The sequence below is a fragment of the Orycteropus afer genome, unplaced genomic scaffold (assembly GCF_000298275.1).
Source record: "Orycteropus afer afer isolate SDZICR_OR568_19922 unplaced genomic scaffold, OryAfe1.0 scaffold00043, whole genome shotgun sequence".
In the NCBI taxonomy this organism is placed as follows: domain Eukaryota; kingdom Metazoa; phylum Chordata; class Mammalia; order Tubulidentata; family Orycteropodidae; genus Orycteropus; species Orycteropus afer.
This window is the reverse complement of record NW_006921630.1, coordinates 14,844,887-14,871,436: the sequence shown is the minus strand read 5'-3', so window position 1 is coordinate 14,871,436 and position 26,550 is coordinate 14,844,887. Positions and strand designations below refer to the sequence as shown.

The 26,550-nt window shown below is 35.7% G+C and overlaps 1 protein-coding gene across 1 annotated transcript in view; it reads right to left on the bottom strand.

Moving 5' to 3' along the window:
* The window catches only part of SWT1 (SWT1 RNA endoribonuclease homolog), a 188,509-nt gene that overhangs the window by 66,541 nt on the left and 95,418 nt on the right, over positions 1-26,550 (bottom strand). The window contains exons 11-15 of the mRNA XM_007937682.2: positions 23,788-23,933; positions 21,870-22,033; positions 18,564-18,702; positions 14,720-14,868; positions 6,644-6,831 (exon numbers count right to left, since the gene is read on the bottom strand). Coding sequence (XP_007935873.2) covers positions 6,644-6,831; positions 14,720-14,868; positions 18,564-18,702; positions 21,870-22,033; positions 23,788-23,933 — 786 coding nt within the window. The remainder of the gene's footprint in view (positions 1-6,643; positions 6,832-14,719; positions 14,869-18,563; positions 18,703-21,869; positions 22,034-23,787; positions 23,934-26,550) is intronic.

The following is a 26,550-nucleotide window of genomic DNA, read 5'->3' as shown; positions in this document are numbered from 1 at the left end:
GGGTTTGAACCGCCAGCCTTCTGGTTAGCAGTCAAGTGCTTTAGCCACTATGCTACCAGAGATCCTAATAATAAAGCTTTGAGCAGAAATAAATGAAACAAAACAGAAAGACAATAGAAAAAAATCAACAAGACTAGAAGTTGGTTTTTGGAAAAGAGTAATAAAATGGACAAACAACTGGCAAATTTAAAAAAGGAAAAGGGGGAGTGAATACAAATAACATGAATAAGAAACTAATTGGGCGACATCATAAGAGAACCAACTGAAACAAAAAGTATATCAGGATACTATGAAGAACTATACTCCAACAAATTTGAAAATCTAGAAGAAATGGACAGATTTCTAGAAATATACTACCTACCTACTAACACAGACTAAGGTGGAATCATTGAACAGACCCATAACAAAAGAAGAAACTGAACAGGTCATCAAAAAATTACCAAACAAAAAAAAGTCCTGGCCCAGATGGTTTCACTAGACAATTCTACCAAACATTCAGGGAAGAACTGACACCAATCCTATTCAAACTATTCTAAAACACAGAAAAGAACGGAATCCTCCCAAATTACTTTTATGAAGCAAGCATAACCTTGATACCAAAAGCAGGCAAAGATATCACTCAAAAGGAAAACTACAATATCCCTCATGAATATAGCTGCAAAAATCTTGAACAAAATCCTAGCCAATAGACTCCAAAACATATCAAGAAAATATTCATTATGACCAAGTGAGGTTCATATCAAGTATGCAAGGATGGTTCAACATTAGAAAAACAATCAATGTCATCTACCATATAAATAAAACAAAGAAAAAGAACCACATGATCATATCAATTGATGCAGAAAAGGCATTTGATAAAATCCAACACCCAGTCCTGATAAAAACTCTCGCAAAACAGGTATAGAAGGGACATTCCTCAACATAACAAAGGGCATCTATGCAAAACCAATGGCCAACATTATTCTCAATGGAGAAAGACTGAAACCATTCCCCTTGCTAACAGAAACCAAACAAGGATATCCTCTATCACCACTTCTATTTAACACTGTATTGGAAGTCCTAGCCAGGGTAATAAGACAAGAATGGGAAATGAAAGGCATCCAAATTGGTAAGGAAGAAGTAAAACTATCCCTACTTGCTGATATGATCCTATACATAGAAAACCCAAGCGACTCAGCAAAAAGACTACTGGAACTAATCGAGAGATTTTGCACACTGACAGAATACAAAATCAACATACAAAGATCAGTTGGATTCCTCTATACGAGCAAAGAGATTGGTGAAAAGGAAATAAGGAAATCAGTACCATTTACAATACCAAACCAAACTCACTGCTGTCGAGTCAATCCTAACTCACAGAGACCCTTCCTTGGATTTCCAACACTGAATCTCTACGGAAGTAGATTGCCCAATCTTCCTTCCAAGGAGTTTACCAAAAAAATAAAATACTAGCGAAAAAATCTTACCAGGGACATACAAGACCTGTACAAAGAAAACTACAAACCACTACTTCAAGAAATCATAAGAGACTGCCAAAGGGGCAGGGAGGCCACATCTTCTGACCTCCTCTAACCCTGCAAGAGGAAGACCAAATCACCATCAGTAGCCCAAGGTCTATCCCTGAAAAGCCAGACATGCCACCTCCCTCCAGCCCTTTCACCAACCCTGATACCAACCATTCCTCCCCCAGCACCCACCACCCCTCTGCTGGATTCGATAACTCGCTGCAGTGGCCACACAGAATTCACAGATTATGGGCTTTATTACGGAAGCAACAGGCTACAATTCAAGTTCCGGAACACATCCAGTCTCTCTCAGCCTGCCATCTCTCAGGTGACAGTCTCTCTCAGCAGTGTGTGTCTCTCAGTGTTTCTCTCCCAGCAGCACATGTCTCTCGCATCTCTCTCAGCAATGCATATCTCTCGCATCTCCCAGTTGGCAGTGAGAGAGATTCGTTCTGCCTCTAGGAGGGCTCCTTTTGAGCCTGGCAGAGTGACCAAACTAACCAATCCCAACACCAGAATTCTATACACTTGAGAATGAGCGAACTTCCCAGAAAATTAATTACTTCATGCTACTCCCAACAGATGGGAGCTCTGGTAGCGTAGTGTCTTAGGCACTTGACTGCTAACCAGAAGGCTGGTGGTTCAAACTCACCAGCCACTCCTCAGAAGGAAGGTTGGGCAATCTACTTCCGTAGTGATACTGCCTCGGAAATCCAAGGAGGGGTCGCTATGAGTCAGGTCTGACTCGATGGCATATAAACAACAATAACACTCCCAACAGAAACACTCCAGGTGGATAACTTACACAATCAGGAGCTACTCAGTTGCTCATGGCAAATTCCACCACAGAGTTTACAAAGACTTATGTCTAGAAAAGCCTACCAGGTAATTTCCTACTCCACAGACAACTACATAAATGGAAGAACTTACCATGCTCATGGATAGGAAGATTGAACATTGTGAAAATGTCAATACTACCCAAAGCAATCTACACATTCAATGCAATCCCAATCCAGATACCATCAACATTCCTTAAGGATATGGAAAAACCAATCACTAATTTTATATGGAAAGGAAAGAGACCTCGGATAAGCAAAGCGTTTTTGAAGAAAAGAACAAAGTAGGAGGTCTCACACTGCTGGATCTCAAAACCTACTATACAGCCACAATAGTCAAAATTGCCTGGTATTAGTACAATAACAGACACGGACCAGTGGAATAAAATTGAGAACTCAGAAACAGATCCATCAACCTATGGCAATATCCATATCTCACATCATACACAAAAACTAACTCTAGATGGATCAAAGACTTAAATGTGAAACCTAAAACTATAAAGTTCCTCAAGGAAAAAAATAGGGGCAAATTTAGGGGCCTTATTTATGGCATAAATAGACTGTCAAGTATAACCCAAAATGCACAAACAGCAGAAGATAAAATAGATGGATGGGACCTTCTAAAATTAAATTTTTATGTGTATTCAAAGACTTTTCCAAGAGTCAAAAGAGAATATACAGATTGAGAAAAAATATTCGGCAATGATATATCTGACAAGGGACTTATCTCTAAAATTTATAGAAAGCTTCAACACTTCAACAACAAAAAGACAAATAACCCAATTCAAAAATGGGCAGAAGACATGAATAGACACTTCACCAGAGAGGATATTCAGGCGGCCAACTAACACATGAAGAAATGTTCATGATCATTAGTCACTAGAGAGATGCAAATCAAAACAACAATGAGATATCATCTTGCCCCAGCACTGATAGCAAAGTTCAACAAGTAACAAATGCTGGCAAGGATGTGGAGAGATTGGGACTCTCATACACTGTTGGTGGGACTGTCAAATGATACAACCACTGTGGAAGCAGTATGGCAAATCCTTAAAAAGTTGGAATTAGAAATACCATTTGAGCCAGCAATCCTATTTCTAGGTATATATCCTAAAGAAATGAGAGCCAAGAAAAAAACAGATATATGCACACCCATGTTAATCGCAGCACTATTTACAATAGCAAGAAGATGGAAACAACCTAGGTGCCTACCAACAGAAGAATGAATAACCAAACTATGGTACATACACACAGTGTAATATTGTGCAACCTTAAAGAATAACATAGAATCTGCAAAATACCACATAACATGGATGAACTTGGAGGATATTTTGCTGAGTGAAATAAGTCAGTCACAGAAGGACAAATATTGTATTAGTCCACTATTATAAAAATTCAAGGATAGGTTTATATATGGAGGGACTTTCTTTTTTGGTTAACTGTACCAGGAGGGGAGGGGAAAGGAACACTGCTAGATAGGTAGAGCTTAAGTACTGATTTGGGTGAAGGGAAGGGTAATGTACCAAATATGAGTGCTTCAACACACTGGCACTGAAGAACAGAAGGACACAGAGAGATAAGTGGGAGGTCAGACAACAAAGATGAACCCTTCTGCACATACAGTACTGCATTGTCAGTGATGATCTATAGGTGGATAGATGGGTGGAAAGGCTGAATGATCTGGTTTGTCTAGGCAGGGGGTAGTGTGCCCATGACCACGTACAGGGCTGGCAGACAATGTTTCTACAAGTGTATTTGTATATGTTGTAAGAATGGCCAGGTATATAGTAGAGTTCACAAGGGACAAGACTGTGGTGACTTTTTGGCCACAGCCAGATACCCGGAGGGGACAAGTAGTTGGACTTGTGGGCTCAGGACCATGGTCACGGGGGACATCAAGCTCAACTGGCATAACATACTACACAAAAACATTGTTTCATTTACCTGAAGTAGATACACTCCTTGAAGAGAACAATCATGAGAGAAAGACGGGCTGCGTATGCACAGGGAGACAGCTCAGGGGGCAGGAGTGCATGGAGGCATGGACACAGGGAAGAGGTAACTATAGGGAGGAAGTGGAAGGGGAGCTGTTGCATCATGGTAAATTGTGGTCAATGTCATGAGACAAAGTATATGTGAACTGCTGTATGAAAAATGAATTTGCTCTGTAAATTTTCACCCAAATCACAATAAAAAATAGAAAGAAAGAAAGAAAAAGAAAAAAAAAAAAACATTGTTCCACATCCTACTTTGGTGTGTAGTGACTGGGATCTTAAAAAGCTTGCAAGCAGCCATCTAGATGCAATGATAGCTCTCTCCTCGTCCAGAGCAATGAAGAATGAAGAAAACCAAAGTTCCACAGAAAGAATTAGTCCAAGGGACTGGTACACTATGTGATCCTCAGCCTATATGAACATGACACCAGAAGAACTACATGGGCATCAACTACCACTGTCAACCACTCAGAGGGGGATCTGTGTAGGAGACCCCAGATAGAGGGGGAGAACAATGTGGAACACAACTCAAAATCATTGGGAAAAAAAAAAAAAGACCAGGTTTGCCGGTGTGATACAGCCTGGTAAAACCTCTGAAACTATGGCTCTCAGCTGCCCTTCAGATCTAGAATTGAACTTACTCCTACAGCTTCCAGCCAAATAATAGATAGGCATATGGGCTGAACATTTATATCAGGCAGATATTCTCCATCATTAGAGAATAGAAGGGCAGTGTATGCACAGGGAAACAGCTTGGGAGGCAGGAATGCATGGGAAGAAAGGGCACAGGAAAGAGGTAACTGTGGGGAAGAAGTAGGAAGAGAGCTGTTACACTGTGGGAAATTGGAGTCAATGTCATAAGACAAAATGTGTATGAAGTGGTGTACGGAAAATGAATTTGATCTGTAAACTTTCATGCAAATAAAAAAAAAGATAAAAGGCCAAAGCATGAATAGGTTCAAGAAGTTTCACATGCACCTGTGGTACACAGCTAGATTTGAGAAACACTCAAAAAAACAAGTAGGGCTTTAATAAACATATATTAGTAAAGAAATATAAGCATTTTCACTTACTAAAATGCTATTATGTAAATTCTGTTATCTAAAACTAACCCAGAACTCTCTAGTAACCAAGATGAATGCATGTATATTATCATCAGCTCTTGGTACATAAAATACTCAAATATTCTCTAGATAAAAGGAAGATTAAAATATCTTAGATATTGTTCCAATCTATTTTATTTGAAAGTAGTAATTCCTGTCTGGTATATATAATAAGACTGGAAAAAAACAAGAAAACCTTTGTTTTATATAAAAATACAAATTGGGAAACACTGTCTTCTTGGACTTACATGTTAGGTATAGCTATTTATTTAGTACAATAAGCTATAAAGTAAAGATACCTAATAGGCAACGAATTTGTTTTTCAATTCTTTAAATTACAGCCAAGGTTTAAAAACCGGTCCCAAAGCTACAATGTTGTAAAAAATGGCCAATGCTACACAGATGTTTCAGTGGAGCACTAATGTTGCTCTGCTGTGCTGGTGACCATCTAGAACAGATCAAAACCAAAACCAAGCTCTAGAACAGATAGATGCTCTTAATCCAAAATAGGCACATTGGACACTTGAACCACAATCATATTACCAAGAGTTTGCTTGGCAAATTAGTTATATAAAAATTATGGACTTGGAAAAAAGTGTGTGTGTGTGTATGTGTGGGAGGAGGTGGCCTACTTTAAAATTAAGTTGTTTTAAATTATTTTTAAGCTACTCTAGTGGCAGTCTATTTGAAGAACTACTCAAATATGGCCTCACTCCCTTCATTTTACCAAGACTATAGTATTTTGTCTATGCACATGAAAATATTAAAAAATATGACTTTATCTTCCTTTTAAAATAGTCTCAATTTTATTAAGGCCTTATATCCTGATAATTTATTTAGCCAATCTAGGTGATTTTGTTTTGTTTTGGTTTTGACCAATACAGGCAATGCTTCTTAAGCGTGGTTTCACATCTGTATCACCTAGAAAGATTTTTATGCATTGTCCCAACTTTACTTCAGTCCTACTGAATCAGGGTATCTAGGATTAGATCTCAGATATATAGATATTTAAAACTCCCCAGTAATTCTGATGTGCACCTCTAGTTAAGTATCACTGTTTCTAAGGAACCAATTAGACAAAATGGCCCTCAAAAGTGTATTAAACTCGTAAGTACGTTAAACTCACAATCCAAACACTAATTGATCAACACCCTGAAAAACAGACTGGTAACACCAGAATTCAACATTTTTTAGAAACTTAGTACCTGTTCTGATATATTGTAATCCAAACATTTTCTAGGATAGACCAGATTTCTTGATGCCTGTTGGGTTGGGGAAGCTGAGAACCCGAGAAAAGGGTGATTTCTTGATTATTAGACTTCATCGAAGAAGTATTTTCCTTCTTTTTACCCACTGTGTTTTCTGAAGGATTTGGTTTAAGTTTTTCCTTGACCTGGGGAAATAAGAATTACATAAGATGCATTCACTAGTAAGTGAACAAAGCAGAATGCAATTGTGCTTACAAATGTCCTAGCTTTGCGAGCGCTGACTGTTCTTTGTCCTTTATCATGTACATAGTGTTCTCAGAAAAACATCAGAGCTGGAAATGTTATTTTCATTTTCCATTTAAATCAAATAGTATTTCTAATCAGCTTATTACAGTAACCAATCTTAGCTAATATGCTAATGACAATTAAATAATACTGTTTGAACACTTTTACATATAGTTAAATATACTGTAATGAACTAGGTAGAGAATAATCAGGATAAAAAGAAAAAGAAGATATAGTCAAGCCTCCAAGCACTTTAAAATCCAATAAAAAGAATGACATTACAAAAGGCTGCTTTCGGCTGAACAATTAGGTATGGCTATGCAGGGGGCAGTGTGCCCATGACCATGTACAGGATTGGCAGACAATGTTTCTATGAGTGTATTTGTATGTTCTGTAAGAATTCCCAGGTATAGAGTTGACAAAGGACTAGGTTGTGGCCACAGCCAGCTACCCACAGGGAGCAAGTAGTTGGACTTGTGGGCTCAGGACCAGAGTCGCAGGGGACATCAAGCTCAATTGGCATAACATACTACACAAAAACACTGTTCTATATCCTACTTTGGCAAGTAGCGAATGGGATCTTAAAAGCTTGCAAGCGGCCATCTAGATGCAATGATGGCTCTCTCCTTGTCCAGAGCAAAGAAGAATGAAGAAAACCAAAAACACATGTAAGCAATTAGTCCAAGGGACTGGTATACCACGCAATCCTCAGCCTATATGGCTATGAGACCAGAAGAACTAGATGGTACCCAGCTACCATAGTCAACCACTCAGAGGGGGATCTATGTAGGAGATCCTTGAATGGAGTGGGAGAACAATGTGGAAAAAACTCAAAATCAAATAATAATAATAATAATAAGGGACCAGGTTTGCTGGTCTGACAGAGCCTACTGGAACCCCTGGGACTATGGCCCCTAGCTGCCCTTCAGGTCTGGAACTGAATCCACTCCTGTGGCTTCTAGGCAAACAAAAGACAGGTATATGAGCTGAACATTTACATTAGCTAGATATATTCCTTGGAGAGATCAATTATGGGAGAAAAGAAGGGCTGTATATGCACAAGGAGACAGCTCAGGGGGCAGGAGTGCAAGGGAGGGAAGGACATAGGGAAGAGGTGGCTATGGGGAGGAAGTGGGAAGAAAGCTGCTGCACTGTGGGAGATTGCAGTCAATGTCATGAGACAAAGTGCATGTGAACTGCTGTATAGAAGACGAATTTGCTCTGTAAACTTTCACCCAGTTAACAATAAATTAAAAATGAAAAGGCGGGATAGATTTTAAACTTTATGTTAAGGGCAATAGTGAACCACTGAAAGCTCTTCTAATTTAGGTAGTGGTACCCTCAAAATTACAGTTTAAGATAAAAAAAAAACTGGAATAGAAAAGAGTGGAGGCAGGAAGACTGGTTAGAAAGCTACTGAAATAATCCAACAAAGAAGACCTAAGAATTTGAATTAAGCAGGAAAAAGCAGTAGAATGAAAAGAAGAAAACATATGAAAGAACTATCAAAAGTTTAACTACAGGCTTCGCCAAGAACTAGTTTCCGGGAGTGATGGAGACCTTAACATTTCTTTAACCTAGATACGAGAAGAATAATGATACAAATAACAGAAATTTAGGGTGGCCATAAAATGTGGAAAATGTGTGTATATGTGTGTGTTTGTATTGTGATGTAAATAGATTGAGCTCCTTGATTATGTCTCCAGGAGAAGGTAAAGGCTTCATTTTAGTCAGTAAAAAAATTGAACATGCCAATAATCTGAAAGAATGTATCTCAAATCCATGTCCATGAATTGATGAAATGCTGTTTTAATGTACTACAGTCATGGCAATTTTAAACAGCACATTGAACTGTGCATTGGTGATAAGGGACAACACACTGAATATGTCATATAGTATCATGTAACAGTAATAAAGTATTTAATGTATATTCTTCTATGCTTATAAACTGTATTGCCACCCTACAGTAGAGCAAAGAAAGGCTGGTTGGAGACAAGAAAAAGAAGAGGAACAATATAAGGTGAATTATAGATCTACTGATTGTGAGGCATAAAGACATATGTAGGTAAAAATATCAAGCAAGTAATGGGATATTCAGATTCGCAGCTTAAAAGAGACAGATGGGAATCATCCTCATAGAGACAAGCCTTGGAAGCAGATGAGATTGTTGTGGGGAGAAGAAAGAAAAAATAAAATAGGTAAAGAATAAGACAATTTGAAGGAGAAAAGGTGGGAATTAACAAAATGAAAAGATCAATAAGATAGGGGGAGAATCAAAAGTATACAATGTCAAAGGAGGCAACATCAAGTACTAAAGAAAGGCTGAGAGGGTGGAAGAGAGAAAATAAGGTTTGGATTTGATCATTAGGAAGCAAAACAAATGGCAACTAATAAACCCTTTTTACAGTGTTGAATAGAACTCATCTTGTAAATGAATTCAGGAATAAATGAGTGAAGAAATGGACAAAGTGATTACCGACTGCTCTTTAAGAAGTTTTAAGGAGATAGTACAATAAATAACATGGTCAATGAACAGTATTTAAGAATAGATGAGATCTGACCATATTTGAAAGCGGGATAAAAAAAAGTTACACTACGATTCAAATAATTAAAAAAACATATCACCTTGGGGAACAACAGTAACTTAGATGAAAACAAAAATAAACAAAGCCTAATAGAATGGAAAAAAAATAACTAAGAGTTTAAAAACTTAGGTTTTAGTTTGGGCTCTACAGTAACTTACTTTGTGAGCTTAAATGAATCACTCCATTTCTCTAAGCTTAAGTTTCCTTGTTAATAAAAGGATGATTTCAAAGTTTGCTTCATGAGTTGTTAGGTTCATGGGTTGTTTATGCTTATTGAACTGAAAAAAAGTGTACTTCCAATACTATTAGCCCTAACAGTTCATATTTATTGAGCGTTTTCCATGTATAGAAACTGTTCTAAAAATTTTACACTTACTAGCTTATTTAATCTTCACAACCACCACATGAAACAGATGCTATAATTATATACAGTACATAGCTAAGGAAACTGAAGCATGGAGTGATTAAGTAACTAATCCAAAGTCACACAGATGGTAAGTGGCACAAACAGGATTTGACTCTCAGCAAGTACAGGTTCAGCCTGTGCTCATTTAACCACTGTGCTAATTTAGTTTCACTGATATAATAATGCAAACAGATAGCTCTGTCAATTAGGGCAGTCAATAAAGAAAAGCAAGCAGGGTAGTAATCCTTGCCTAGAAAAGAGAATTTATTGGATGAAATTATCATGTCTCGCAATTGGAAAAACATGATCTTGTATCTTCTGGAGCAGGAAGAATAAAATGTATAATTGCTCCCATTTTTGTCTGTTCATTTTAAATTATGAATTTAATAAATACAGATGGATGGAAAGACATTTTTTCCTGAGATTTATTGTTTTTAATTTTTCTATACATTTTAAATAAAATCTAGCATACACCTAATGCCACTTTTCCTCAGTTCTCAAAGAGAAATGTATACAATGATACAAACAGTTTTCTTACCAAACACTTGTATGTACTTACTATGTGTTAGGTACTTTACAAATATTAATTTATTTAATTTGCATAACAATTATAAGGCAGAAATTATTATTGCATCCATTTTACAAAAGAAGGAACTAGGCTTAAAGAGGTTAAGTAACAAAACTAGTCAGGATGGGGATCCTGACACACATAATTTTAAAGCTTATCAATGTGATTGATTTTAATTGTTCTATTATCTTGGCAGAGCAAGTCCAACTTTTCTGGTGGTTGGAAGGCCAAACAAAAGAAAAATGTATATATTCTTTTTCTATTATCTTCTCCCATTTATATAAAAATGTGGAAACTACTAATGTTAGCTATCTTCCCATTTCAGTTTCTCAGAAGCAAATAATGAATATCCTACCTTTCCTGATTTCCTACACACAATAAATTAAGATAAAGTGATCATAAAAAAGACCAGGCTTACCGGTCTGATAGAGCCTGGTGAAACCCCTAAAACTATGGCATCATGTCACCCTTCAGACCTGCAATTTAAATCATTCCTGTGGCTTCCAGCCAAACAATAGATAGGGATACAAGGTGAATATTTACACCAAGTAGGTACATTTCTTAGAACAATCAATCATGGAGATCAGAATGGAGGTATTTGCACAAGGAGACAGTTTAGAGGACAGGAATGCATAGGAAAAAAGAATACAGGGAAAAGATAACCACAGTGAGGAAATTGGAAGAAAGCTGTTACATTACAGGATGGCAAGAGATGTCATGAAACAAAATGTGTATGAACTGCTGTAAGGAAAATGAATTTGTTCTGCAAACTTTCACATCACGATTTTTTCTTTTTTTAAATTAAGATTGGGTGGATTTTTTTTTAACCATTACTCTGTTTCTTTTGTTGCTCAAGTTACTGAGACATGACTTAATGTTTAGGACATATATCACACCTACTGCATTTTACAAAACAAGTCCTCTTGAGCCTTGGATCTTAAAATACTGGAAATGGTCTTCCAAGATACAATAATTGATCTCTATTCACCTGAAGCAGCAGAGGAAGAAAGAAAATCAGGAATAGGAGGAAATAGAATGTTTGTCTAAATGCCTCCATGAACAACTGCCTCCTTTGCCATGAGATCAGAAGAACTGGATGATGTACATTACTGAACATTTTAATCAAGAGTCTATAAAAAAAAAAATCCTGATCAGATGGAAGAAAAGTGCAGAACAGAGTTTCAAAGTTTCATGGAATTCAGACTTTTTGTAGCCAATGAAATTCCACAGTTACTGCCCTGATATAATCTTCAGACTTTAAACCAAAATATCCCCTACTGTGTTTTTAAAAATCAAACAATAATTTAGCTTAATTAGTAAAGAGTATCTGCCTTGAGTGTTGTGCTCTTTTAAAGAGCTATCTATATGGGATCATACTGACAACAACAACTTGAAAAGTTAGATGACAAATTAGGGAGTAGAGAGTTTATGTTAATGGTGGAGGAATAATATAGAAATGGTTAGCAAGAACGGTTGCACAACATGAAGAATATAATCAATGTCACTGAGTGACCGAAGTGTACATGCAGAAATTGTTCAACTTGTGGGTGTTTTGCTACCTATATTTTCACTAAAATATAAAACAAATTATTCAAAAAAAAAAAAGAAAAACTTGTGTTGAAAGTATATTTAAAAGACCCAAGCTAAATCATAATGTCCTGGCTGATTTAGATAATGAACATTTCTAACCTGAAAATAAACAAGTAATACTTCAGAGTTCTAATCCTGAAAGCCAGACAGGTGTTTCAAGCAATCACACTAATCACTAATGCTAACTGGTGAGGGAAAAGAACTAATGAGGATGCTAGCATCTTTGCCAATGACAAACCTCTTGTTAATTAACAAAGAAAATTTAAGACTCAAGAATAAATAATTTAGTAAATAACAATTCGATATTTTTAAATACACAGTAGGCAGCATATAACAGGCATATTATTTTTCTGATAAAGACTAAATTTTACCGATAAATATTTATGGTACCTCTCAGTGTTTCTAACTGATAAAAGGAGCTTAACACTTGACATCGTTTTTATTTATCAGTGCTAAATTTTATTTTATTCTCAAGAGTCTTGATTCAAAGATTCCAAAGCCTGTAAGTATCCTGAACTTTCCATCTCATACGCTTTGTTACTGCATTAAGAATATGATTTAGGGCTTAACTCTGTGATTAATCAAAAACCAAATTCACTGCCATCAACTGGATCCCAACTCAGCAACCCTCTTTGGTTTTCTGAAGTGGTAAATCTTTACAGAAGTAGATCACCCAGTCTTCCTTCTGCAGAGTGGCTGGTAGATTTGAACTGCCAACCTTCTGCTTAGCAGTCAAATGCCTTAGGCACTACACCACCAGAGCTCCTTAATTCTGTGATAGGAAAGGATAATAAATCTTTCCTAAAACATTACAAGTATAATACTTAAACTGCAACTCCCTAAATTCTGGGTCCACTCATTCCTACTAATAGTACTAAGAGTCACACTTGTCATAAAAGAATGGAACTCCTACCAGTGAGTTGGTCATCTCAAACCAAAGGATAATATAACCCCTATAATCAATTCTTTCCTCAAGAATTATCACATATTCCCATTTATAAAAAGGAGACGTCTTTTACTCCATGAGGCGCTCTCTTAGCAACAAACTTCTTTCCTCAGCAACTATACTAAGTTAAGTATCATCTAAACCTTTGGTTAGTTGACGGGTAATAATGGGTCTTATTTGACCATGAAAAATCACTGTGAAAAATCTAGCCAATTCAGATCGTCAGAGAAAAAAGAGAATATAATAGCTGCATAAAATGTAATTTTCATTAATTTCTTATCTAGTAGTCATGATACTGAGTTTTTTCTTTTTTTTTTTTTTTAAAGTACCTCCCATCTATCTCTCTCTGTCTTCTTCTTCCCTCAATGCCACCGTGTTGATCACTCACATTTAGTACATTTTATACTGAGTTTCTTAAGCTGTTTCTGGCACAAAAAATTCTCAGAATTTTCTAGATATAAAATTAGAAGGCTGTAGATACAGGATATAATTCACATAGTAAAACTATGAGCTTGAAACTAATTCAAAATAAAAAGTAAAATAACATAAATAACATTACTGGGTACCACTGCCAGAAATTAGATTCATTAAGATTTGAGAGGGGCTTGGTATCTGCATGTTTGAAAAATGTCCTAAATGTTTCTGATTCATGCTGACATACCTTGGACAAATTTTTCATAAGTAAATTTAAAAGGGGTCAAAAAGATATCAGTTGTAGGTTGGCTGTGTAAGAATCACATGAGGAGACTTGTTTCAAAATGAGGAGGTCAACTGGAAAAGTTTAAATAAACCGTATAGATTAGATTGTTGTACTAGATCAATGTTAATTTCCTGATTGATTGTACTATGATTATATAAAACAATCCCTTGTTTTTAAGGAAATACACACTGAAGTATTTAGGTATGTGTTGTTGTTGTTGTTATTTTGCCATCGAGTCGGCCCCAACTCATAGCGACCCCTCCTTGGGTTTCCAAGGCAGTACCACTACGGAAGTAGGAATGCCCAACTTTCCTTCCGAGGAGTGGCTAGTGGGTTTGAACCGTCAGCCTTCTGGTTAGCAGTCAAGTGCCTTAGGCACTATGCTACCAGAGCTCCTTATTTAGGTATGTATATAGGGACATAATATCTGCAATAAATCCTCAAATAGTTCTGAAAAAAATGTGGAAAGACAGAAAATGGCAAAACAAATGTGATAAAATGTTAACATTTGGGAAATCTGGATAAAGGATATATTTGGAAATTCTTTATACTGCTCTTCAAACGATTATGTGAGCTTGAAACATAATAACATGAATAACATTACTGGATCCTACTGCCAGAAATTAGCTTCATTAAGGTTTGGGAGGGACTTGGTATCTGCATGCTTGAAAAAATGTCCTAAGTGTTTCTGCTTCATGTTGACATCCCTTGGTCTGGAGCACTGGAGAATGAATAGTCAAAGAATAATGCATAACTTTCTTCTACCCATAGACAAAATAATAGAAATCCCAACAACTGCTATGGCATTGCTTCCCTAAGAAGATAATCATGTTTTGCAACTCTTGATAACAGTTTTATTCTCCTTAATACTTAATTACTGCTTTTAGTATGAAAGAACTAAGTTAAAATACCCTTTACCTACTGTTGTCCTTTAGACAGTGTTGTTAGTTGCTGTTTAGTCAATTCTAACTTGGCATTCCAAAGCCTTCTTACCTCTGTGAATGTTTGGATCAGTTTGTTTACTTGAGCAAAGGCTTGTGGAAGAACACCATCATAATTTGACCTTGTACTGAAAGCATGTAACAAACTTTTAGAATCCTGAAGCAGGAATTTTGCTGTTGTAAAATCCACTGCATTATTAGCTGGTTACAGAAAATTTCAAAAGAAAAAATATGTAAAAATGAGTACACAACATTTAGGTATCTTTGGAAAACAAATCTATTATTAATTGTAAAATTTCAGAAGAGCATGCATATATACTTACAAATCACTCCAAATTTATCTCACTGGTGTAAAAAGCACTAATTAAGCAGATTTAGTTACAAACAAGATCTGAAGGAGACTAACAACTAATACAAAGTTATAAACAATGTCCTTGGAGTCAATTTTGGAAATTCTACATTCAGAACATACAACTTCCCTCAACGCAGTCAATCTCAAAGTATAAATAAAGTCAAAGGATATTACTCTTCAAAAAAGATTATCACCAAACCAACAAATTAAATCACAGATTTTAAATCTGAGTTTGCATCATAGAGAGATTACTATGGAAGCATCGGAAGAGTCACATTTTCATGGTAAACACATAAGTTATATGTAGTACCTCCCATAATGAATACTCAGTTATCATGTACACACATATGTACAGAAAGCAGCACTGGTGTTAAGCACTAAATTTACATCCCTGTCCAAACATCTGACACGCATCTTTTAAATAACTTTACTATAGCAGCTCAAAAATACACATCAAACTCATTAGTCTTTTACCTAACACATTATGGCATTACATGAAACTTACAACTGCACTTCCTTTCTTTCACTTATGAAAATTGGTCTATGATGTGCTCAAAGCCACTTTCTTTTTTCAGTTTCTTCTCTTGCTACACTCAACATAGCAAGATTATATAGTCTGCCTTGATTCACAGAGCCTCTCGAATATGAAAATACTAGTTTTAACATGCTGAACGGTCTCTCACAGTTGGTGGTGGAAACTGTGATGTTAAACAGATACTGTGATGTTAAATACATACTTTGCGGTATGCGCCATACCTGCCATAGCTTATGTAGTGATTTACCCTCAAATTCTGTCACATGAAAAGTTATAGTAGATATAATGAAAATAACCTGTTCTCTCTATGCACAGCACAACTCTAACAAAAGAGAAACAACTTCAGCAACAGTGAGAAACTAGCATAATTTTTTTTTCTTGTAAAAAAAAAAATGGAGACAATCTACAAGTTGTAGTTTAAAGATATAGTAATTTTCTCCAAAGGAAATAAAGTTACTTAAATTCTTAAAGGAGTTAAGAAAGCAGTAGCAATTATTCCACAGATTTTTTTAACTGATGAACAATAAAGTAACTTTTTACTGTCACAAAAACTCGAAAAAAAACTAACTCTCCATTATTAAGGTGGAACGCTAAGAACAATTTTTGAAGGCTAAATAACCATGTTACTATGTGTTTGCTTTGTTTTTGTTTTAATGGTCACAATTTGAGAGACTGTTGTATTTTAAATCACCATCACGGTTTTTCACTAGCACTATGAGTTTTAAAAATATAGTTCCTCCAGAGAAGAAGTAAGTACAGGGAGGAAGCAGGAAGAGAGTTGTGACACTACAAGAATTGCAGTCAATGTCATGAAACAAAATGTGTATGAACTGCTGTATGAAAAATGAATTTGCTCTGTAAACTTTCACCCAAATCACAATAAAAATTTAAAAATAAAAATAGTTCCTCTGTATCACTTATCTACCAAGCATTTGATTGTGAAATATGAAAATAAGTTCAAATGAAAATAAAAAGTACATCCTAATAATTAATTCTTCAATAGTCAGAAATTCTAATCTAATGTGACTGTTATATCTAAGCCTATGGCTTCCTCTTTATCAAAAAAAAAAAAAAAAGAAAGAAAGAAAGAAAAAGAAGGGTCTATTTCCTTACAGGTACACTTTTAGTTATTTTCAAAGCCAATGACTAGTTGATCTTCCTCCTTTGGTGAACTTTAAAAATTTCCTGATTGTAGCCTATGTTCGACAGGGCTAATATCCTTGAATTAATTTTTTTATTTGTGTCTTACAAAAATTCTCTACTAAGATTATCAAGAAAAGAATAGTAAATATGATATTCATTCCAAAGATACAACAAGAAACCTATATGATTGAAATAGTTTAATGCTTATGTAGGCCAATATTAGACACAAGTTATTATGGAAAACAAAGTCAGAAACAAATTAGATCACTTCCATAATAGGAGTCTGAAAAAAGTTTCAGTAGTGAAGGTTGTGTGTCAACTTGGCCGGGCTGTGGGTTTGAGCAGCTGGGCAGCTGTATGTAGTTATTCCCTATGATGAGACTGTAATCACCTACATAGTGCAATCTGCTGTGAGCAGTTACCTAGCTGCCTTCAGGGTATGGTCTGCCTCCAGTATATAAAGTGAAGTTTTGAGAAAGGTCACTAGCTTTCTGACACATATGGATCCTGCATTTGGCCAAGCCTTCATTTTAGTAGCCTGCCATGTTGCCTGCTGATCTTGAGACTCTGCCATTTTACCTGCCAACCTTGGGTTTGTCAGCCTCAGCAGCCAGCAGCTTGGCTTAACTTGAGTTAGGAGATAACTCTAGTTACACTGGGCCTGGAGTAAGAGGCAGCTGGGTCAAGGGGCTTTCACCCAGTCCCTAGAGCTAACACTCTGAATTTGGACTGCTAGCCTCCTAAACTATAAGAGAATAAATTGCTAAATCAACCATTTGTGGTATATCTGTTATAGCAGTACAAGAGAGCCAAGACAAAAATCAAGAACTAATTAAACATCCTAGTAACAGTCATACTTTGTTCTTAAAATGGAGCTCTGGAGGTATGGTGTTTAAGTGTTTGATTGCTAAATGAAAGGTCAGCGATTCAAACTAAGCAGCTGTTCTATAGAAGAAAGATGAGGAGTGGCAGTCTGCTTCTGTAAAGATTGCAGCCTTGGAAACCCTATGGGGCAGTTCTATCGTGTCCTATATGCTAGGAATCAGAAATGACTCGACAACAATGGTTTTTGCTTTAGAAAGATACAGCAAAACAAATATACCTGTTTGATTTTAGTCAAGTCATCTAGTTGCCATGTTGTCATGGCTAGTTTCCTTAATCATAAAGCACCAGTTTTAACAGCATTAGATCAGTAATTTTTTCTTCTAAGCAAAGAAACCTTTTTTCAAATCCCACGTGGAATCTCAACATACAAATCACAAAAGAGAGCTTCTCTGGCTAAGGTTGGAATTGAAGGCCAAAGGTCCACCATTACCAGGCTTGCCATCAACCTCTCTAACTTCAGTCAATGATAGTCCCAGAGGCACTTCAAGAAGCGTGGAGGCTCTGTACAATACAATTTAAAAAACCACCAACTAAGTGGTTCTGTCCCAGTTCTAAAATTCACTACTCATTAAAGCCAGAGGCTACCTATTCCTTATCTATTCAGTTTATGTGAAAATCTTGATAAATTATTCTAAAAATTAGTACACAAAATGTGCTCAAATTTAAATAGAGTAAGAAAAGTCTCATCTATTTGCATATCAGAATAGACTATAAAACACAGTGAAAAACTTTTTCATAGCAAATATTAAAAGTGATATATTCATACTATCCAGAAATATCTACAATGATAGCTACAGGTCTATTCACTGCATTTTTCAACCAGCTGCCACAAATTCCCTTTAGCTGTTAGAAGTATAAACAATTAAGAACTAATTAACAAATTTCTTATTAACTCATCTTCCCATGTCATTGAATATATTTGCTAGTCTGACTTAATATTTTAATGTAATTCTGCAAAAGATGAAAGTAAAAGATTCATACCTTTACAAAGATTTTCGTATAGGCTCTCAATGGTTACAAGCAAGTTCTTTTCCATAACTAATCCAAATACAGCCAACCAATGTTTTTTAAAACACTGTAATAAATGTATTAAAGTCCATGGTGGTTTCAAGTATAGTATCTAAAAAGTTTTTTGGGAAAAAATTATCATCTATGAATATATTTATTATTTTTGTCATTAAAAAGTACTTATTTAGGAATTCCTATGTATATTTTCTGAGCAAAATATAGTTAGTTGAATTATTTTTAAATTAAAACTCATTTTATTAACAGCTAATCATAATCTTAAATACTAATACCATTGCAAATTGTGTCTATAAAATTCATTATTAGTACTGATCCTGATTATTCCAGAGACTATCTGTGCAATAAAGAAAGCATAGTTTTAATCAAAAGAAGTTTAAACCAGCAAAGGTCCCTCAATCTACTTTTCAGCATGCTCATTTCTATGAGGAAATCAGTCTAAATATTTCATAACTGAGGAAGAAATATCCTTATAGAGAAAAGTTGTCAAATGTAATTGCCACTTGCTACACTTTTATAAAGACATGTTTAAAAGATTACTTTAAAAGAAGCAAAAGATCATTTATTTCTACAAAATGTCAGCACTTTCTTTTCCAAATCATTCCTAAGCCATAACTTTCCTTGACTCTACTAGGAAATATCTGATCTGTGTCAATCCTCCTAGTATCTCTGACCATTCTTCAATCATCTTGGCTCAATACTTATTGGGAAATATTAGAATCCCAATGAATATCTGAAATAAATAAAAGTTATAATTAATATAGAATAATGTTTCTCTTAGCTATATAGGTGAATAGCAAACAAAATCTAAACTGAACTAAAAAGGCCTCTATTGACAAATGCAATGCTTGGCTGACTATAGAAAAGATGTCAGTCTAAAGAATAGTTAAACTATGTTGCTAATATGATCAAATTTATACTCTGATTTATCTATGGATCTCATACTTACATGACATAAGCCAAAATATACACTTCTTTTTCTGAATACACTTTGTTGTAGGAAATCTTTATATTAGAAATTTTTATTCAAATCAGACCAAATATGAGAGAAGTTTTTCTGAACTCAATTTACACAGTCTCCCCCTGCCAGAAGAAATTTCCTATAACATTCTTCTTTATTTTCCAACTGAAAGCAAGTTACCAAGAAACGGTGTCTCAACAATGGCAACTCTATCCTTCTGTTTCTCAAATCTAAGAAAAACGTTAAATTATTCTAGACTCCTCTCTCTTTTTTACCTCCCATATGTGATTCATCAGCAAAATCTGAGTTCTGAGTTCAAAATATTCCTAGAATCTGACTACTTCCTGCCACTACTATCATGATTCATGAAGCAACCATCATTCTGTACGGCAGCAACTATCATCTCTCACTCAGTTTACTGCAACAGCCTTCTAAACCACAGTTGACAAATTTTTTCTATAAAGTGCCTGTTATGAATTGAATTGAGTCTTTCAAAAAAATGTGTCAGCTTGGCTGGGCCATGATTCCCAGTGGTCTGGCAGTTATGTAATGATGTAATCACCCCCCATGATGTGATCTGATGTTATTAGCCAATCTGTTGGAAGGCGATTAGGGTAGGATACAACACGTTTAATCAGGTAACAGCCTTGATCCACTGTAAAGGGAGTTTCTGTGAGCTGTGGCCTATATCACCTTTTATCTTACAAGAGATAAAAGGAGAGAGAAGCAAGGAGGGAACATTGAGAAAGTACCACAGAGTACCACCGACAAACAAGAGCCAGGAGCACAGCATGTCCTTTGGACCTAGGATTCTTGTGCCGAGAACCTCGTAGACCCAGGAGAAGACTGATGCCAGGACTTGGAAATCTCCAAGAAACACCAAGTGCACAGACGTCTGAAAGGAGGCAAGAACCTTCCCCCAGAGCCAACAGAGAAAGAAAGCTTTCCCATAGAGCTGGTGCCCTGAATTCAGACTTCTAGCCTCTTAAACTGTGAGAGAATAAACTTCTATTAAAGCCATCCACTTGTGGTTAGTTATCTAGTGTTATAGCAGCACTAGATAACTAATATAGTGCCAGATAGTAAATATTTTATGCTTTGTGGGCCATACAGCCTCTGTTGGAACTACTCAAATTCTGCCATTGTAGCACAAAAGGAGCCACAGAGAATAAATAACATCCCTGTGTTCCAATAAAATTTTATTTACAAAATATGCAGTGGGATGAATTTGTCCCCTCAACTGTGATTTGCCTATCTGTTGGCACAGTATTTCAGCTTTAGCCTTTGCCTTCCTAAGGCTATTTTTCACACAGGAGCTATAATTATCCTTTTAAAAAGAAAATCAGATCATGTGACTCCTCTGACTTTCCATTTAAATGGTCAGAGTAAAAGTCAAAATCTTTAAAATACCAGTGCCATCCAGTCAATTCTGACTCACAGCAATGCTATAGGACAGAGTAGAACTGCACCCTAGAGTTTCCAAGGCTATCTTTACAGAAGCACAATGTCCCATCTTTATTCCACCGAGGGACTGTGGGGTTTGGAACCACTGACTTTTCAGTTAGCAGCTGAGTTTAACTACTGAGCTACCAGAACACCTTATACAATCTGCCCCCTTGTCATCTCTCTGCATCTTTTACTCTACTCCTCTTCACTCTTTCCAACCACACTTTGCCTTTATTCACAAGTTACCTTCCCAGTGAACCCTAACTACCATCTACTCTATATCCCTTTTCCTGCTTTCTCTTTATCCAGGCATTTACTACCATCTGACACACCTTATGTTTAACTTATTTGTTTATTATATATATATTCTCAGCCTCCTTAGTATATAAACTTCTTGAGGACAGTGTGTCAGACACCCAGCAAATGCACCATAAATATTTGCTAAGTGAAGAAACGAATAATAAAACATAGTTCTGTTGTTGTTGTTGTTGTGTGCCGTCAAGTCAGACCCAACTCATAGCGACCCCTCCTTGGGTTTCCGAGGCAGTAGCACTAAGGAAGTAGATTGCCCCATCTGCCTTTTGAGGAGTGGCTGGAGGGTTTGAACCGCCAGCCTTCTGGTTAGCAGTCAAGTGCCTTAGGCACTACGCTACGAAAGCTCCCTAAAATATAGTTCCTAAGCTTTAAAAATAGATATCATTTAATCTTCAAAATTTATTTTAAATTTCAAGAAAAAAAATTAATAAGAAATTATTAGAATGAAGCTTATGGCATTTTTATACAAGCAATATTGGTTAAGGTAATAAATCTTCAGCAATAAAAAAGAAACTGTCAACTAATAGAATTGAAATAATCACCTCCAACCATAAGTTTCCAAATGCAATTTTCATTTCAGTTTCTAATATTGTAGATAAAGCTGTTCCAAGAGATTTTTCAAGCTCAGATATAATGCTTTCAAGTAGAATGGATAGCCCAGAATTTGTAGATTCTTCATCATAGCTCTCTTTCAAGGATGTTGCTTCTTTAAAACAAATAATTACAGGCTTTATTTAAAGCATTAATAGCAAATATTTTACATGTATAATTAGGATAAATAGTAAAACATTTTATGTATATAATTCACATTTGAATTACCTACAAAACAAGTCCTTTATTTTTAAAACAGTATTGAGAAACATGTATCTGTATAATAGTTGTTTTAGGTGCACATAAATATTGCTTTATCTTTTCTACAAAAAAACAACTAAATATTTTTAAGGAAATATGTGCAATATTTTAATTGAAATTTAAATTTATTATTTTCAAAAAGGAAAATTACTTTCAAAAAGAAGAAAAATTACAAGAATGCTTTGGATCCATTTACAATGAAACTATGGATTAAGATCCATGAATCAAAAAGGATTTTGTTTCCAAAATAATATATCCTTCTAATCTCAGCATACATCTATAAATTGTTTTGAAAGACCAAAATCTCTGGCTTAACCATCCTTATACTCTCACCTTTAGAAAGCAGCTTTTATTATTTTAACTGATTTAATTTCATTAACATTACAATTTGATACCTGAAAAACAACTGCAATTTCTTTAAGGTAAAATGCAAAATATTACATGGCTTATCACTATAAATACAAACTAATGGGTTAAATGACAGTAATATAATGGGGAAACTAAAAGCATGTTATCCTTCGAAAGCAAGGGTAAAAATCCTGTTAAACGCACTGCCTTCGATGTGATTCTGACTCACAGTGACCCTGGAGGAGTACAAATCCATAGGGTTTCCAAGACTGTAAATCTTTATGAAGCAGACTGTCTCATCTTTCTACCATAGAGCAGCTGGTGGGTTTGAACTGCCAACCTTTTCATTAGCAGCCAAATGTTTAAACCACTACACCACCAAGATCCTTAGGATATTCTGTTAGTCTTTCTAAATGTCATTTTGAATATTATGACACAAGATATAACTTTGTTGTTAGAGTGATGATTAGTACGTCATCACTAAAATATCAAGAGTTGATTTCCACGAATAAGAATTCATTGACACCAAGTGAAACAAAGTGGTGATCTCTATAGTTGCTCAGGACTCTTAGAACAACAAAAAAAGATATACTGTCACCAAAGAGGGCAAATTAAGCAACATCTGTGCATGTATTATAAACAACAAAAGTACATATGATATTAGAGACCCCAACAATTACCCAACAGGGAAAAGGTGGAGTGTTTTTAATGACGTCAGATTTGATACAACATTCCATCAGAACAGATTATTCAGTAGAAAAAGGGATAAAATAATGCTAATGCCTTTACCGTTCTTAAAAATTATTGCAAAAAACAAAAGGCTTTACTGGCATCCTATAAGTTTCACTGTTGCTATCTGAGTTTTTCCTGCATTTGTAAAAGGTTATGAATATGAAACTAAAAAATTATCTCCATCTCTAATGAATATTTCCTGTAGCTACTATTAATTTAAAAGTTATAGTCTGCATTGGAGAACTTAGCATGCATGCTGTGATGATAAATATGTAAAAATGTATGTGAGAATATGCACAAAAACCCAATTTAATTTGTAAAAGTATATATAGAAGGCAATAATGTTAATTATGGTGTTTTTTATCATTGTAATTTTCATTTATTTCTCCCATTTACATGTCAGCAAATATTCTAAACTTAGTATTATTTTAAACACACAAGATGAAAATTTACTAATTTCAAATGCTACCAACAAGCTTATTGCATAAAATAAGATAAATTTCTAATTATTCATAGTAAACATACTACCTGCTTTCAATTGCTGCTTAGAAATACAAGGCTGATGACACACATCTGTGTTCAGAGATAAGTTTAATAACTCTGCACTCAATTCTTCTTTACTGAGTGACTTCACACCACTTATTAGGCTTTTGTTTCTTAAATTTCTATCATCCCTAAGGTTGGGGTTAGGAGGAAAAATTATTTTACTTATCACAAGATAAATCACATAGAAAAAACATACATGGGACCTAATCAGTTGTTGACTCCCAGTATATATATTAACAAAGGATAATCATTTTAAAACTAGAGAAAATAAAGGAATTAACATATACTGTAGTGACATCATATGAGCTTTGGGGAACAATAATAGTTAAAATTTACTGTTTACCTGGTACTAGGTAGGCACTGTTCTAAGCATCTGATATACATTAATCCACTTAATTCTCAAAACAAATCTCTGAAGTAGGAGTCATACTAATTTTATCCCCATTTAACAGTTAGAAAAACGGAAATATTAAGAGGTAAAGTAACTTGTCTGAAGATATATACCTGATATGTGGGAGCTGGACTAGAATATAGGAATATGACCAAAGAGAAATAAACATAAATAGAGAGCCACAGTAAAAGAAATAACTATTTACACAGAACAGGCAGTCACAAAATTCCCTCACAACGCATAAGATAAATGATGTGAATCTTCTGTTTGCTGAAAGAAGCCAGTCTGATTAGAGCACAGTACATGAGACCAGCTTATGAGGTTACAGAGAAAGGCAAGGGCATTAACTAATGAGAAGATATTTAAGGTGATTAATGAGGAGAAGTGGCATGATTAGACTTCTGTTTATTAAATTATTATTCTGGAATCCAGCAAGCATCCAGATTTTGTTAACAGAACAGGAGCTTGATCAGACTAACATTCTCACAGACGATACTTTCAAAACATGGAAGAAAAGTAAAAATAATTATTTGAAGGCACTGCTGTTGTTGCTGTTGTTATGTGCCATCGAGTCAGACCCGACTCATAGCGACCCCTCCTTGGAATTCCGAGGCAGTATCACTACAGAAGTAGATTGCCCCATCTTCCTTCCAAAAAAACAGAAAAGGCTTAAAAAACAAAAAGGCAGAGCATCCAAGAGCCAGCACAATACTAAACAATATAACTTAAGTGCATGTATCAGTTACCCATTCCTGTGTAACAAATTACCCCAAAACTTACCAGCTTAAACCAATAAACATCTGTTATCTCACATAGGCCCCAAGAATCATGAACGTGGAAGCAATTTAACTAGGTGATTCTGGCTCAAGATCTCTCAAATTTGGAATCAAGCTGTTGTCTAGAGCTGCAGCCATATCAAGGCTTAATTAGGGCTCACTCACATGGATGACAGAAGGCCTCAGCCCCTCACTGGCTCTTGGCTGGAGGTTTCAGATTTTCACCAGATGGAAATCTCCAGTGCTACTCAAACATGGCAGCTTACTTCCTAGAGGAAGTGATCCCTGAGAGAGGAGAAAACAGGAAAGGCCCAAGAAGGAAGCCACAACCTTTTATAACCTAATCTCAGAAGTGACATACCATCAAGTCTGAAGCAGGAGGGGACAATACAAGAACATGAATACCAGAAGACAGGTTTCATTGGGGACCATCTTGGAGTCTGACTGTTGTTGCTGTTAGGTGCTGTCAAGTCAAGTTTGACCCACAGTGACTCCATGTAATAGAGTAGAACTTCCCCATAGGGTTTTCTAAGCTATAATATTTACAGGAACAGATCAATAGGTCTTTATGCTTCAGAGTGACTGTGTGAGTTTGAACAGCCATCCTACTGGTTAGCGGTCAAGTGCTTAACCACTGCACCATCAAGGCTTCTGGAAGCTAGTTACAATAATGAAATTGTATAAAACTCCAGAAGAAGAGAGAGAATGGAGCAAAAGAAATATCTGAAGAAATAAAGGCCGAAAATTTTCCAAAATTAAAAACAGGCACCAAACTATAGATTCAAGAAGGTCAGAGCACACCAAGCATGACAACCCTCCTACTACCAAAATAAAAGCACCTAAGCACATCATCTTCATACTACTAAAAACAAAAGATAGTATTTAAAAGTAGCCACTGATCAAGTGACATTTTTTAGAAAAGGTATAAATGAGCAAATAATGGAAATAAAATTATATCATTAAAAATACACAACTACAAGTAGAGAACTCTGGTGGCATAGTGCCTAAGGCAAGTGACTGCTAACCAGAAGGCTGGTGGTTCAAACCCACCAGCCACTCCTCGGAAGGATGATAAGGCAAACTACTTTCACAGTGATACTGCTGCGGAAACCCCAGCAGAGGTCACTATGAATCACAATTACTATAATTACTCAAGGGGAGAAAGAAAAAAAAGAACAGATGGAACAAATAAAAACCAATTAGCAAAATGGTCATTTTAATCCATTTTTAAATGGATTAAATGTGAATGGTCTAAATGCATCAATTACAAAACAGAAATTTTCAGACTGGATAAAAAAATAACTAACTATATGTTCTCTATGAGAAACCTACTTTAAATATAAAGAAATAGGGTTCCGGCAAGATGGCGGACTAAGCAGAAAGACTGCACAGGCCCTCTCCAACAAAGAAAAGGGAAACCAATTAACACAGACACAGAAGATAATTTTGGACCCTTGACCCTTGAAGGGAAGGATATAGAAGTGGACTAAACCCCAACTAGCAGAAGAACCTGCGTGAAAATACCAAAAAAGGAGACAGATGGAGCTGCGGTCTGGCAGTGATCCTGAGCGATCCTGA